The following is a 12426-nucleotide window of genomic DNA, read 5'->3' on the forward strand; positions in this document are numbered from 1 at the left end:
CCTTAATGTAATTGTACTTTTGACACATGCAGTATATGGTTTCAGTATAAGCATGTGCAAATGAATATAAAGTCAATCCATGCTGTTTCCTTCATGCAGCTGCTGTCTAATAGCGTGGGGGGTTATTATCGGACAAAGGGGCTGCACATTACAATACGCGAGCGGGAGGAGTCTCCGGAACCCGGCGACACCATTGGCCCGGGCCCCGGGACGCCGCTGCGGCGTCTGCAGGGTGTAAGGGAGCAGGACTCCGTCCGTGGGACTAGAGCCGAGAGGAAAAGGACCGAGCCACCTGCACCTGCCGGGAGCGTGTTTGTCCGTGGGAAGAATGACGCACACGGTAAGAGACGCGTGCGTATTTTGGAAACAACATGCGCTCGCTTCCATCCGGAGCACTTGCTCTTGCACCCTCTCAGACCAGTCCGCTTTGTGTGTGTGTGTGTGTGTGTGTGTGTGGCCTCCATCTTAAGTGCACAGACCTTTATTCTTTAAAAGTTAACAGTTACTATTAAGTATATTGAAAAGTTTAGAGCCAGAGACTGGGACTGAGGGAACCAGTGGTCGTCCAGAGCCGAGGCTTAATGAAAGCTGTGTGTGACCAGCGTGTTTCTAAGTAGATGTTGCTTCATAGCTGCCTCCCAGCATCAGGAGGTCATAGTGCAGCCCAGACAGACAGACTGCAGATCATGGATCAGTGTGTTGTTTCTATTGCTCATAAGGTTATCATCCATCCAGATCCAGGTCATAGTTCTCCATGAAGGAGCAGAGCTCAACTTGGTTTGTTGAAGACGGTTCAGCTTTGATTCAAGAGGCTTCTATAGTTCTGATTTAAATTGTGGTCAAATCCAGGTATATAACCTTGGATGACCTGGTTTTGCTCAAATGGCTGCTATCCTGAGTCGAGCTGCAGCAGTCAATCGATAAATAGTCAAAATTCTGTGATTTCAGCTTCTTAAATGTGAATATTTTCTTTCTTTGGTGTCAGGACAAAACAAAACATCATCTCAGGGTTTTTTGGGAAACACTATCCGCATTTTTCACCATCTTATGGACCAAACAACTAAGCGATTAATAAAATAATCAACAGATTAATCCATAATGAAAATAATTGTTAGTTGCAGCCCAAATCCTGACACCAACTTTTTGTGTAAGGTGATGGGGTGGAGTTAGAGTTAGGGTTAGGGTTGCTCTCTGTGATGATGGTTTTCTCAGGAACCTCATACAAATTCTTGGTCTCAGACATAGACTGTATATGAAAATGGTAGTAGACAGTTACAAGGTCCAGAGAGTGAAGCCAATGTGGAAGTGCCTAGAGCCTGTGTTCTCTCGAATGACCAGCAGAGGGCAACTGCACAGGCTGCAGAAAAGAAGTCAAGTCTCTTTAGAAGTCTATGAGAAAATAACCCTTACCCAAGATGATAAGAGTACATACACATATTTGTGTTTTAATACACACAGATTCTCAACAAATTCTAGTATGAACATCAGTAAAATTCAACAGGGATAATTCGTTCGTCAAGATCCAATGTGTGATTTAAGTGTTCTCTTAATTTTTTTTGAGCAGTTTACATTCCTCTCTATCAAAAGGTGTGAAACGTCATCAACCTTAACTTTAACATGAGCACGGCTCCATCCCTTTCAGCACAGGGCTTCGGGCAGAGCGGGCCCGGAACACGATGAGGAGTTTGTAGATATACTGGAGGAGAGGAGGCGCAGCAGTGACCTGGGCCACGCCCTCAGGACCTTTAACCCCCACCCCTACCGAGGAGCCCCGCCCTGCTCCACGGCTGACCTCAACAAAGCCGTGCTGGAGTCCCAGTATCTACGCTATGTGGCCAAAGAGGTGGGACCGTGTGATTCTAAAAAAACAACATTAAGGTTCACGCTGTGGCTTTAGCAACACGGAGTCAGTCCTCCCCCTGCGTTCCCTCCCTCCTCAGATCGCCATGGAGACGGGGTCGTCGGAGGAGGACGTGAGAGAGGAGGCTCGCGGGATCCTGGAGGAGATGTCTCAGAACCTGCAGCTGCGTTTCATCCGGCTGATGGGCTACACACTCACCAAGGTGTTCAAGAGGCTCTTCACCGGCATCTTCGTCAACATGGAGGGCCTCGGCACGGTCAGGACCAATCGACAGTCAGCACCCTGTACACACACACACACACACACACACACACACACACACACACACACACACACATACACTAAAGAGGATTCTAGGCTAAAGTTTACATTTCCTGTCGTATTTATGTAGGTTTCTGTGAATCAGATCAACCAAAATATGACGCATAAGTTCTCACTTATTCTTGTTGGCATCCAGCTTCTTTCCTCTAAGATGATGAGGACTGAGACTAAAGTTACTTAAGTTATAGTAAATTTTTTCTCTACTAACAATTGCTGCTGCTTGAACAACTATTCCACCAGCAAATGCAAATGATACAATATTTCCGTTGTATTTTTTTATTCTTTTTTTCCGTGCTCACAGCTCCAACAAGCCATTCAGGAAGCTCCTGTGATCCTGATGCCCAATCACAGGAGTTACGTGGACTTCTTGGTTATCTCCTACATCCTGTTCACCTACGACATCCCTGTACCCGTTATAGCTGCAGGAATTCGCAAGTATCTATTTTGGATTCAGACATTATATCATTTATGTTTAATACAGGCCTATATCCCAACATTCCCATCTATTTATTTCTCTATTTCTGCTTCTCTCCACCGTAAAGCTCTTGCAGGGATGAAGATGGTCGGAGAGATACTGCGCCGCTCCGGAGCTTTCTTCATCCGACGTGCCATCGGCTCTGACAAACTCTACTGGGCGGTGCTGTCAGAATACGTCAAGACCATCGTCAGGGTGAGATATGATCTTCTCCCGTCAGCAGTAGCAAACCGACAAGCCGTCGCTCCTCTTTTAGAAACGACCACAGTATTCCTTTAAAGCTCGTTTTGGCCATCAGCTGCTGTTTCGGATCGTCTGTGCGGAGTGCTTTCAACCGTTCCGTGTCTTTTTCTGTAGAAAGGGTACGCTCCTATGGAGTTTTACGTGGAAGGGTTGAGGAGTCGCACGCTGAAGTCGGTGACGCCGAAGTTAGGTGAGTGTCCCACTTGTTAACACAGCTTCTCTTAGGCTATGTCCATACTACTAAGTTTCCAAACGTCTCTGTTTTGGCTGGTCCGTACTGCAACGCAGCGTTGCCAAACTTTTCCACTGTAGGCGCTTGAAAACTCCCGAGCAGTGTGCATGGCAGGCGTAAACTGAGCAGCAGCGATGCGTTTTTAAAACAAAAACTTGGTGCTATGGATGTAGCATTAGTGTGTGAGCCCTGGGGTAGTCTCTTTGTTGCTTTAATCCCACGGTAGGTGAGTATGATTTTCTCTCCGCTCCACTCACCCGTCCTGTCATAAAGTTCTTTTATTGGTTAATGGTTGTTTTATTAGCACTCATAGAAGTTGAATTGTCAACTGATTATTAAAAAACTTGACAAATAAAATGTTAAGTGTTAAAAAAGGGACAGTAGTTTCCATTTCATTTCATTCATCTTAATATTTATTTTCCACATGCTTTCCTTTTGCCCAGTCTACAGTGTCTGTATGCATCTGCAGGTATGATGCACATGGTGCTGGAGCCCTACTTCAAGAGTGAGGTGTTTGACATCACGCTGGTGCCCGTCAGCATCAGCTACGACAGAGTGCTGGAGGAGTCGCTGCTCGCCCACGAGCTGCTTGGCGTCCCCAAGCCCAAAGAGAGCACCGCAGTACGTCCCCCGGTCACATCACTCACTGCAGCAATAACTTCATAATCGGCTCATTCTGAGACGCCTCGCCGCCTTCCAGCATTTCACTGAGCTGTAAAAACTGAGCGGCCCCATTATTCATGCTCGTTCCGACTCCTTACTAACATATGACATATGATAACAAATGCTTTTTGTCCATTTATTGTATTTGAAAACCAATAGGGCAACATTACTTCTGATTATCCTTGCTTGTGATTCAGTCCCAGCCTCGCTCTCTCTCTCTCTCTCTCTCTCTCTCTCTCTCTCTCTCTCTCTCTCTCTCTCTGTAGGGCCTGCTGAAGGCGGGCAAAGTGCTCCAGGAAGATTACGGCACCATGCATGTGAACTTTGGCCGTCCCCTGTCGGTCAGGCAGCTGTGTCAGGGCAAGATAAACCGCTGCCAGTACAACTCCGCACCCAGGTCAAAAAGTTCTCAACATACGACACGTTCAGTCGGTTTTTCTACACTCCACTCAACATCCAGGGCTTAAGCTGGGATTTTTTTTAGAAATGCTGAGGTCATGAGTTCAAATTCCTCCATAGCTACCAACCAACTTATTTTCCAAGTAAAGCCCTTTTCAAATAGTTATAATACAATTTACAGAAATACAACCAAAGGAGCCTCCTCGGCAGCAGTTACAGCCACATACTCATCTATGGTTGGCTGTGTCCCTCCCTTCCTCCTGCTCACTCACTCCCCTCCCCGTTTTCTCCATTCACAGAGATCTTCCTCAAAAGCCCACCGAAGAGGCCCAGGCCTGCGTGAGTTGGCTGGCTCATCTCATGGTGCGAATCCAGGATGAGGGCTCTGTGATCAGCCCGTGGTCTCTGATGGCCTGCCTGTTGCTCCAGGCTCCGATGGCGGTCCTAACAGAGGAGGGGCTGCCGTGGGAGCGGCTCGCGGAGAGAACCCTCTGGCTCAGGAGGCTGGCGCTGGACTGCGGCGCTGGACTGAACTGGCCCGGTGGGTGAAACTCACACGTATTGTGTTCATCACTGTGCAATCCTTCTATGGGAAGAATTTCCCTTCTCCTGCTCACATCGAATACACAAGTCTGGGATGGCACTGAAAAAAAGTCTTTATATGTATAGTGTGTCTTTCAATGAATTTAGCGCGAGTGCAGCTGCATTTAGCTCGAGCACATGAGTGGGATAAGTGTTAAGCTCTTCTCACTCTGGGCCCTCGGTGAGGATTACTCTCTTATCCCTTGAATGACCAGTAGGTGGGAGTTTTCATGGGGCATTTCAAGCGAGCCGGACAAAGGAAAGTAAGAGAGCGTGTTTCCCCCTCAGGTTGAAAATCTGTCAGCGTCTCACCTCGAGGCTCCTTCAGCCTGCTCTGAGGTACTGTAGATCAGACAGATTAGATGAATGTGAGTTGGCACAAGTGTTCAGATTCACTTAAGAGATGTTCAGTGGATTAATGCACCCTAAGCAACTTATCCTAAAAGGACCCCACCCAACCGACTCACTGTACAGGTCTTTAGCGTGTGCAGACACACACACGCATGCAAACTATTCTCAGGCCTGTCCGACCCCCTTAAACACCAGAAGATAAAAGAAAGGTAACTCCGAGATCGCTCTCTGTAGGACAAACCCCTGACTCGGACGTGATGTCGTCCGCCGTGGCCCTTCATCGCTCCGTCGTTTACCGGAGAGCGGGGCGTGTCTACCTGCTTCAGCAGGAAGAGCCGGCGAGGAAGCGTCCAATCAGCCCAGAGGAGGCTGTGATGAGAATAGCGACGGCGGTCCTGATGCTGGCCTCCTACAGGAACCAGTCGCTGCACGTTTTTGCGCGTCCCGCCCTGCTCGCCACGGCCTTGCACATCACAAAGAGCACGCAGAGAGGTGACGGTCAGATGCAACATATTCGTATTTCTTAAAACATTTGTCCTCTTGCTTCATTGTGATCCGCTGTTCTGTTCACAGACGAGCTCTTCGCCTGCTTCTGCTTCCTCCAGGACGTCTTCTCCTACGAGTTCATCTTGGTCCCCGGCGAGTTGTCTCAGGTAACACGCTCGTCTGTCAAGGCTCAGCTTCCTCCGAGCATCTCAGGACAAAAGAGGATTATGGTCCTCTTAGATCATGGATGAAATCTTGGTCAAGTGGTAGAATCCCATGAATGTTGTCTAGTTAACCAATTCTGCTTTTTCTATAGATAATGGCTTCTTTTGCAACACACATCTTGTTACTGATAGTTCGTTAATGTCTGTCTGTCTGTCTGTCAATCAGGACTTTGAGGAGGCATGCGTCCTCCTGGAGAAATGCGGAGCAGTCCACATCAGTCAGCAGGAAGTGACACTTTCAGACATGGGACTGGAGGCGCTATCCTTCCTGCGAGCTCTAATTCAACCCTTCATTGATTCCTATCAGGTGCTTTTAACTTTTTCCCCCTCTGATCAAGAAGAAACACCATGCACAGAGATGAAATTCAGGTTACCTCAACCCATCATGATCTGATACTCAGTAATAGGAGTGACAGGTGAGGATGTGCCTCACTGACAACACTTTAAATAAATAAGTCCATGCTTCAGGCTTTAAAACAGATTTTAGATTTTCATGGTGGAGAACAAACCAGTAACGCTTTATTTTACATGTTTCGTAATTTGCCAATCATTTTCCAGAAATGTACATGGAAATGTTTAAGGCAGTTTGTTTTGTTTATAGGCACTACTCTTTTTTAAATTGACTGATCTAACAGAATAAGTAAAGAGTAAAACCCAGTAACAACTTTTTTTCCATTCCAGTGCACTTTAAAGCTGGTATTTGTAATGTAATATTATGTGTTGCATTAATAAATCGTATAGATGGTATATATAGTCTGTATGCACACTCTCTGCAACTAAAAAACAGCATAGTGTATATCTTTTTTGATAACGCCATGATGTTTCACATCTCATTTATATTCTACATAAGAAAGTAGAAACTTTAAGTTCGAACCACAACTGGAGAAAAAAAGTTGATGATCCCCTGCTTGATGTTGGTTTAATTTAACTTTTTCATTATGTCCAGGTGATGTTCAGGTACCTTTCTGAAGAGGGAGATCCCGTGCTCACAGAGAAACAGTTGGTACCCGCTGTGAGAAACCGGGCGACAAAGCTCATCCTCTCAGGTAAAAACAGAAGGCGTGAGAAATGCCCTCCGACCTCTAGAACCATCTCAGGCTGCTAAGCGCTGCACCTCGCGTCGCCATGAACCGTTTGTGGGTTTTGCAGGCGAGCTTCGCACCTACGAAGCCCTCTCATCGGACACACTGAAGAACGCCCTGTCGGCTCTGCAGCGACTGGAGGCCGTGACCAAGTTGAGGACGTGAGTAATGAGATCAGCCCGACGCGAGGCTGTTTGGTTATAAGCTCATTTATCTGTTGTGCTTGAGAAGCTGCCTGCACGTCTGCCGCCAGAGTTGTGCACGTTCAATTTCTGCCTCCCGTTTTTTTCTGGACGCAGGCCGGAGCAGAACGAATACAAAGTGAACAGTGCAGCTGTTGGAAGAATTGGAGACATACTCTGTAAGTCGCAGTGAAGATAAAAGACGTTGTTTTGTGTCTGTCAAGGTTTTTGCATTTTGGATAGTTTTGTTCACCGTGCCAACAAACAGCAGCCTGAGGTATTTTTCTTCTCCCCTCTCTCTGAAGCTGGGACAATCCCTCCCCAGATGCTGCAGACTACACCTGACGCAAGACTTTAGCCTCTGTTGGAACGGATCCATCTTCAGTATCAGCCCACGGTCCTGTTTACCGCTACTTGACCTCTTCCTCCTCTTCCAAGTCTTTATTCTTCTTCCTCACTCTGTGCCTTTATGCAGCCGTCGGTGGAACTGCTGCCCCTTCACTCTGCACTCTGAGCTCTCAGATACCGAATCCTAGATGCCAGACTCAAAGGTGACAGTGTTGCTGATTATTTTTTTTTTTGCTGGATATAATCAGAAGTGGTTTTTAAGCATCTTTCTGGGCTTCTGGGTATGACAGAAGCAGCTGTGAGTTCTGTGGATTGCGATACTCAACTATAAGTACATTTTTAATAACTTGTGTAAATATATAAAAAAAATTCTGTCCTAGATTAATTATTGATTGGAAAAACTATCTACATTCATGTAGCAATAAAGTTCCATTCCATAACCATTCAACTTGTTTGAGACGTTTATTTTAACTTCTGTACATCTCAATAAATGTAAAACAAATGTAACAAAATGCACCATAGATTCGTTATCTTTTTTTCCCCCCAAACATGAATATAATTTCTGATTCTGATTCTGTTGGTACCATTCCCGCAGCGGCAGCGAGTGAAACCAGAGGTCAGAGTTCAACCACCTGTCATATCTGCACCTGTGAAACCTCAGCAGTTAGGAGAAGGCCTCTTATGTGCCAATCAACCGGACAAAGATTATCTATACACGGGTGGCACGTCGACCTTGATGCGTAAAGCGCTGACGGGGTCTTGGCAAAACACCGAGATGTATTCCAACACTTTAGAATTTAGCTTTTTCTCACAATCTTTGGCCCGGAGCCGCTCCTTGTCCCACCTCTCCCTCTCGCCGTTCATCTGGGAGAACAGGTTGACCTGGATGGTGCGCAGCGTCGCCGCCAGGATGAAGAATCCTCCCTGCATCATGTGACAGAAGGCGGCGCCCAGGCTGAGCGTCGCGCCCATCAGGTTGGGCACCGTCTCGCACACCACACACATGCCCTCCAGGAAGTGCAGCGTGCCCTTCTTGCCCAGCGGCTGGCCCTGGTGGAGGTAGCCGTGGGGAGTGGGCGTCTGGTGGGCATGGTTGACCAGGTACCTCGCACAGTCGGCGAAGTGGGTGGCGGCGCGGCGCAGCGGGAGCAGGGCCAGGTACAGGTGACAAGCGGCTTTGGTCAGCGCATGGAAGAGCAGCCGCAGCTCAAGCACGGCGTTGCCTGGGGATAAGAGGGCGACAGGGTCAAATGGAGTCTAATCTAACACCATGGCTGATGTCAACAATCATTACAAACAGCGTCTGCCACTGGATTAAAGTCTATTCACCTGCCATGTGGGTGGCAGTCATCACCTGGGCACGCAAAGCGAGTGGCTCGGCGCGCTATAACGCATCCAGGCTGCACATGATCCACAGTAAACTGACCTATAGGTCTTTGACAAATGATTTAATCTTCAGTACATAGTAAATTCTATGTCTATTTTACACAGTTTTCACTTTACTTGTTATGTCTCTAATTATTGTAATAATTAGAGGTCAAAGAAGATGTCTGGACTGAGACACAATTTTAGACTGCCAACCACGAGGGGCCATTTATAAAATGAGGCCCTCGTGGTTTAAGATTTTCTTCACAAAATATAAAAAAAAGGTTTTTAGTGAGTAACATACAGCGTTACATACTAGTAAAGCTCAATTAAGTTAAAGGTGCGTAAAATTAAAATAATGCCATGACTTCCTGATCTGGGATGTCCCAGTGCGCCGTGCATCCGTTGAAATGTTCTGACAATTAATTCCTAGCAAACTGAAATACAAATATGATTTGTGTTCATACCCAGAAAAATATGAAGTATACAGCCTACTTGATCTTGACCGAAGAAATGAGCAGCCTTTGTGTCCTAAGCCATAGACCTTCATTTACAGTATAACGTAGGTCTGGTTCCTGAAAAGGCTTTTTCAAATCTCCACATGCCACTTTCCTCTTACCGTCTATGAAGCAGAAGATCCAGAGCAGGGCAATACTCGCTGCCAACCAAGTCCACCAATCCATGTATAGTCTCCCGCCTGTCCTGGACCCGGCAACGGTAAGAAGAGAGAAGGCAGCGCACAAACCCCGGGTTATGATCTGTGCAAGCCCTGCCCTGCCCTTTACGCAGCTAATACCCAAACATTAAGTAGTCCCCCACTCCTCCTCCTCCGCAGGTGTCGGGAGCGTTGCAGCCGCTGCGGAACACCTTTAGGTGTCAACAGGCGCATTAAGACCAGCAGACTGTTTAACCCAGTGCACCTTGTAGTAGCAGCTTCACAGGCCCCGGGGCAGCGAGGACAGTTACTCTGACACCCAATGTTCACCTGTTTACTCCCCTGATTCCTTTGCATGTGAGTTGGAAGTCAGTCACTCAGTCTCTTGAGATATAACCAGTTTCCATTAACCACAAATTCCTACACAACTGACTGGCTCACTGCCTGCAGGATATTTCTCAACGGGTGTGTGTGTGTGTGTGTGTGTGTGTGTGTGTGGTGTGTGAGAGGAAATAAAGCCCATCACCTGGAGGATAAACTCAGTGTGTCCGTTTGTCTAGACGCACCTGGTGCCAGACAAGGTGGAAGCGACCTTGCCTAAAATAGATGTAATGAAATGGACGTAATACTAACAATAATACTACTAATGAAGATTTATTTGGAGGCCGTAAATGAGGAAATTGATCTTTACAAGGCGGTAATGCTACGACTTGTGAAGCCTAATTTAAAATATAACTCATGTTTTTGACCATATCTCTAATCTAGTCGCGAGATTTTCCATATTGGATTTTATTTTTTGTTAAACTATAGATTTGATGTCCGCGTGCGTGCTGCAGGGAACGTCTTTGCAGCACATACTCGTTTTTGGCTCGCGGGTGTGCCGGTGTCATGGCAACGGGGACGGCAGGACACCTGGAGGAGGAGGCCTCTCCTCTTCCTCTCTCTTCTTCTCTCTGCTAGTTACTGTATCTGAGGAGCTTCTAACTTTTGTAAGTGCATCCCAACACAACCGAGCTGCCGAGTATGTGTCCATTGTGAAGCAGTGATCCTCCTGACGTCTTCTTATTTATATTTAGTTTCGGAGTTGGTCTTCCATTACTTTTTATTTGTAGCTGCCGTTGGAATCTTAATCTCCAAAATGTATTGACGGACAACCAGCATGATGATCACAGCAACTGGAGTCCTCGCCTACATCCAAATAAAAGCAAAAACACAAATTTTTATTTCTATAAAAATTAACCGAAATGGTGAAACAGTAAGCCACAGCAACGACTAATACGACTGATTTTATTTCTGCCATGTTCACGATTTGATGGCGTACTTTCTGACACAATAACCTCTGACATCATACAGTGGTGTATGTGTGTGAACAAACAGCATTGTATAGAAATGTGTAAGAAGGGTGCAAAAATATTGCATCTCTTAACTATATAGGAAAATCACATTACATTTTAAGGCATGTCTGTCTAGGTGGATTTCCAACTTGTGAACATTTAAGTATGGGCGATTACAATCACATATTTCGCAGATTTGTCTGTAGTAAGAATTCCCTTTTCCACAATAAATCACTACCTCCGAGGACAATTCACCAGTTTGTCTCTCTACATTTTTTGGCAAGGTCTCCTTCCCTTTCTGTCTGAGGTCACTTAAGAATCCGGATGGCTCAGGGCTGACCAAGTCAGGGACGGTGTTGTATCATGGCCTTGCTTGCACCTCTACAAACAGGCACTTTTAGGCTGTTAAAACGGGTTCTGCTTATTGAAAATGTCTTCTGTTTATTTATTACTATAAAACAAACGTCTGTGGCCCGAGGGAGTGTTTTGCTACGTGTTCTCATTTGCCCGGCTCATACAGCTGCAGGTCCAGTTTGACCCAGACTTCCCCAGTGGGGACTTCGTGCAGCAGCAGGCGTCGGTTTGCAGCACCTTTGCTCTCCATCTCCTTCTTGATAGTCGCCACAGGAACTTCAGTCCGACCGAGGAAATCTGGAGAGGCAGGACACAGTCTGTTAGCAAAACTGCAAAAAATTGCTTTTAACATTTATTTTTTTACAAACAACTTCAAAGGGATTCAATATTTCAAAGTCAAAAAAAAAGATCTGATAATGTATTGGCAGACTAGCTAACGTTCAGTAGCCATAACACAGTCACAGTCATGGCAAAAGTAACACAAATATAACAAGACAGTAGCATGCGCAAAACTAGAAAGGCACCGGATAGAGCGCATTCCTCCAATAAGGCCCAACAGACCCCTTCAATTTCTATCAAGTTGGACTAAATTGCACACACTCATAGACACTGACCGTCTGGTGAGAACTGGTCTTTCTCAAACACGGTGATACACAGGACGTCCTGGTAGAGGTCTTTGATAAAGAACTGGCAGTTGAAGTTCCACTTGGGGTGCAGGGTGTCGTTGACGGGCCGGGAGGTGTAGCACTGCGCCCCCATCGTCAGCTCGACGTAAGGATTACTCTTACCTGGAACGGAGAGGATGAGGGTGTTCAAATCAACTAGTGATTACTTATTAAATACATGGTGTGTCCTTCAACACTGGTGTCCCACCACAGGGCCTCACCGTTGGGTTTACAGGCCTTGAGCTCTTGAGCTTCAGTGACGGTCACCAGCAGTCGGCCGATACCGCTGGTTTTCAGGGAACGCGCTAAAACAAGCACAGAGTCATTAGATAGATGCATAAAACACACAACGGGTTTTGTCTGATCTTGTGGATGATCTGTGGATACTACAAACAAACGTGGTAAAAAATAGTCTTTTTTTTTGAGTAAGGGACAGACTGTACCATAACAGAACATTAAAAAAAGTTCAACATATCATAAAAAGTTGTCCTATTGAATTCGAATTTTGCTTATTATTTATGATCTCTTTATTCCCAAAAATTTGGGAATACATTTTGTTGAATTAGCCATAATTTTGAAAATCGCTTGTAGTACTTCCACAGTA

The 12426-nt window shown here is 46.1% G+C and overlaps 2 protein-coding genes across 7 annotated transcripts in view; one reads left to right on the top strand and one right to left on the bottom strand.

Annotated features, from left to right (window-relative positions):
* The first annotated feature begins 185 nt into the window (after positions 1–185).
* gnpat2 (glyceronephosphate O-acyltransferase 2) lies at positions 186–7961 on the top strand. Of its 3 annotated transcripts, none has more exons than XM_035617907.2 (16): positions 186–340; positions 1643–1843; positions 1941–2117; positions 2484–2613; positions 2725–2852; positions 3015–3090; positions 3602–3753; positions 4062–4192; positions 4494–4735; positions 5362–5619; positions 5701–5780; positions 6004–6144; positions 6784–6883; positions 6987–7080; positions 7219–7280; positions 7407–7961. In XM_035617907.2, the coding sequence occupies exons 1-16, from the start codon at positions 329–331 to the stop codon at positions 7457–7459; spliced, it is 2037 nt and encodes a 678-aa protein (XP_035473800.2). In that variant the 5' UTR covers positions 186–328; the 3' UTR covers positions 7460–7961. The 3 variants fall into 3 exon arrangements, 2 of the variants coding, with proteins under 2 accessions (XP_035473800.2, XP_035473801.2); XM_035617908.2 differs by having other exon boundaries at positions 194–340; positions 1648–1843; XR_004786391.2 differs by lacking the exons at positions 7219–7280; positions 7407–7961 and having other exon boundaries at positions 6004–6253; positions 6987–7021.
* A 2779-nt stretch (positions 7962–10740) lies between these two features.
* itsn2a (intersectin 2a) overlaps positions 10741–12426 on the bottom strand; it is a 31498-nt gene continuing 29812 nt past the window's right edge. For all 4 annotated transcript variants that reach the window (XM_047328645.1, XM_035617906.2, XM_047328642.1 and 1 more), the window contains 3 exons: positions 12044–12127; positions 11772–11945; positions 10741–11454 (listed from right to left, as the gene is read on the bottom strand). In XM_047328645.1, coding sequence (XP_047184601.1) covers positions 11303–11454; positions 11772–11945; positions 12044–12127 — 410 coding nt within the window. In that variant the 3' untranslated portion in view covers positions 10741–11302. The remainder of the gene's footprint in view (positions 11455–11771; positions 11946–12043; positions 12128–12426) is intronic.

Source organism: Scophthalmus maximus, chromosome 18 (genome assembly GCF_022379125.1).
Source record: "Scophthalmus maximus strain ysfricsl-2021 chromosome 18, ASM2237912v1, whole genome shotgun sequence".
NCBI lineage: Eukaryota > Metazoa > Chordata > Actinopteri > Pleuronectiformes > Scophthalmidae > Scophthalmus > Scophthalmus maximus.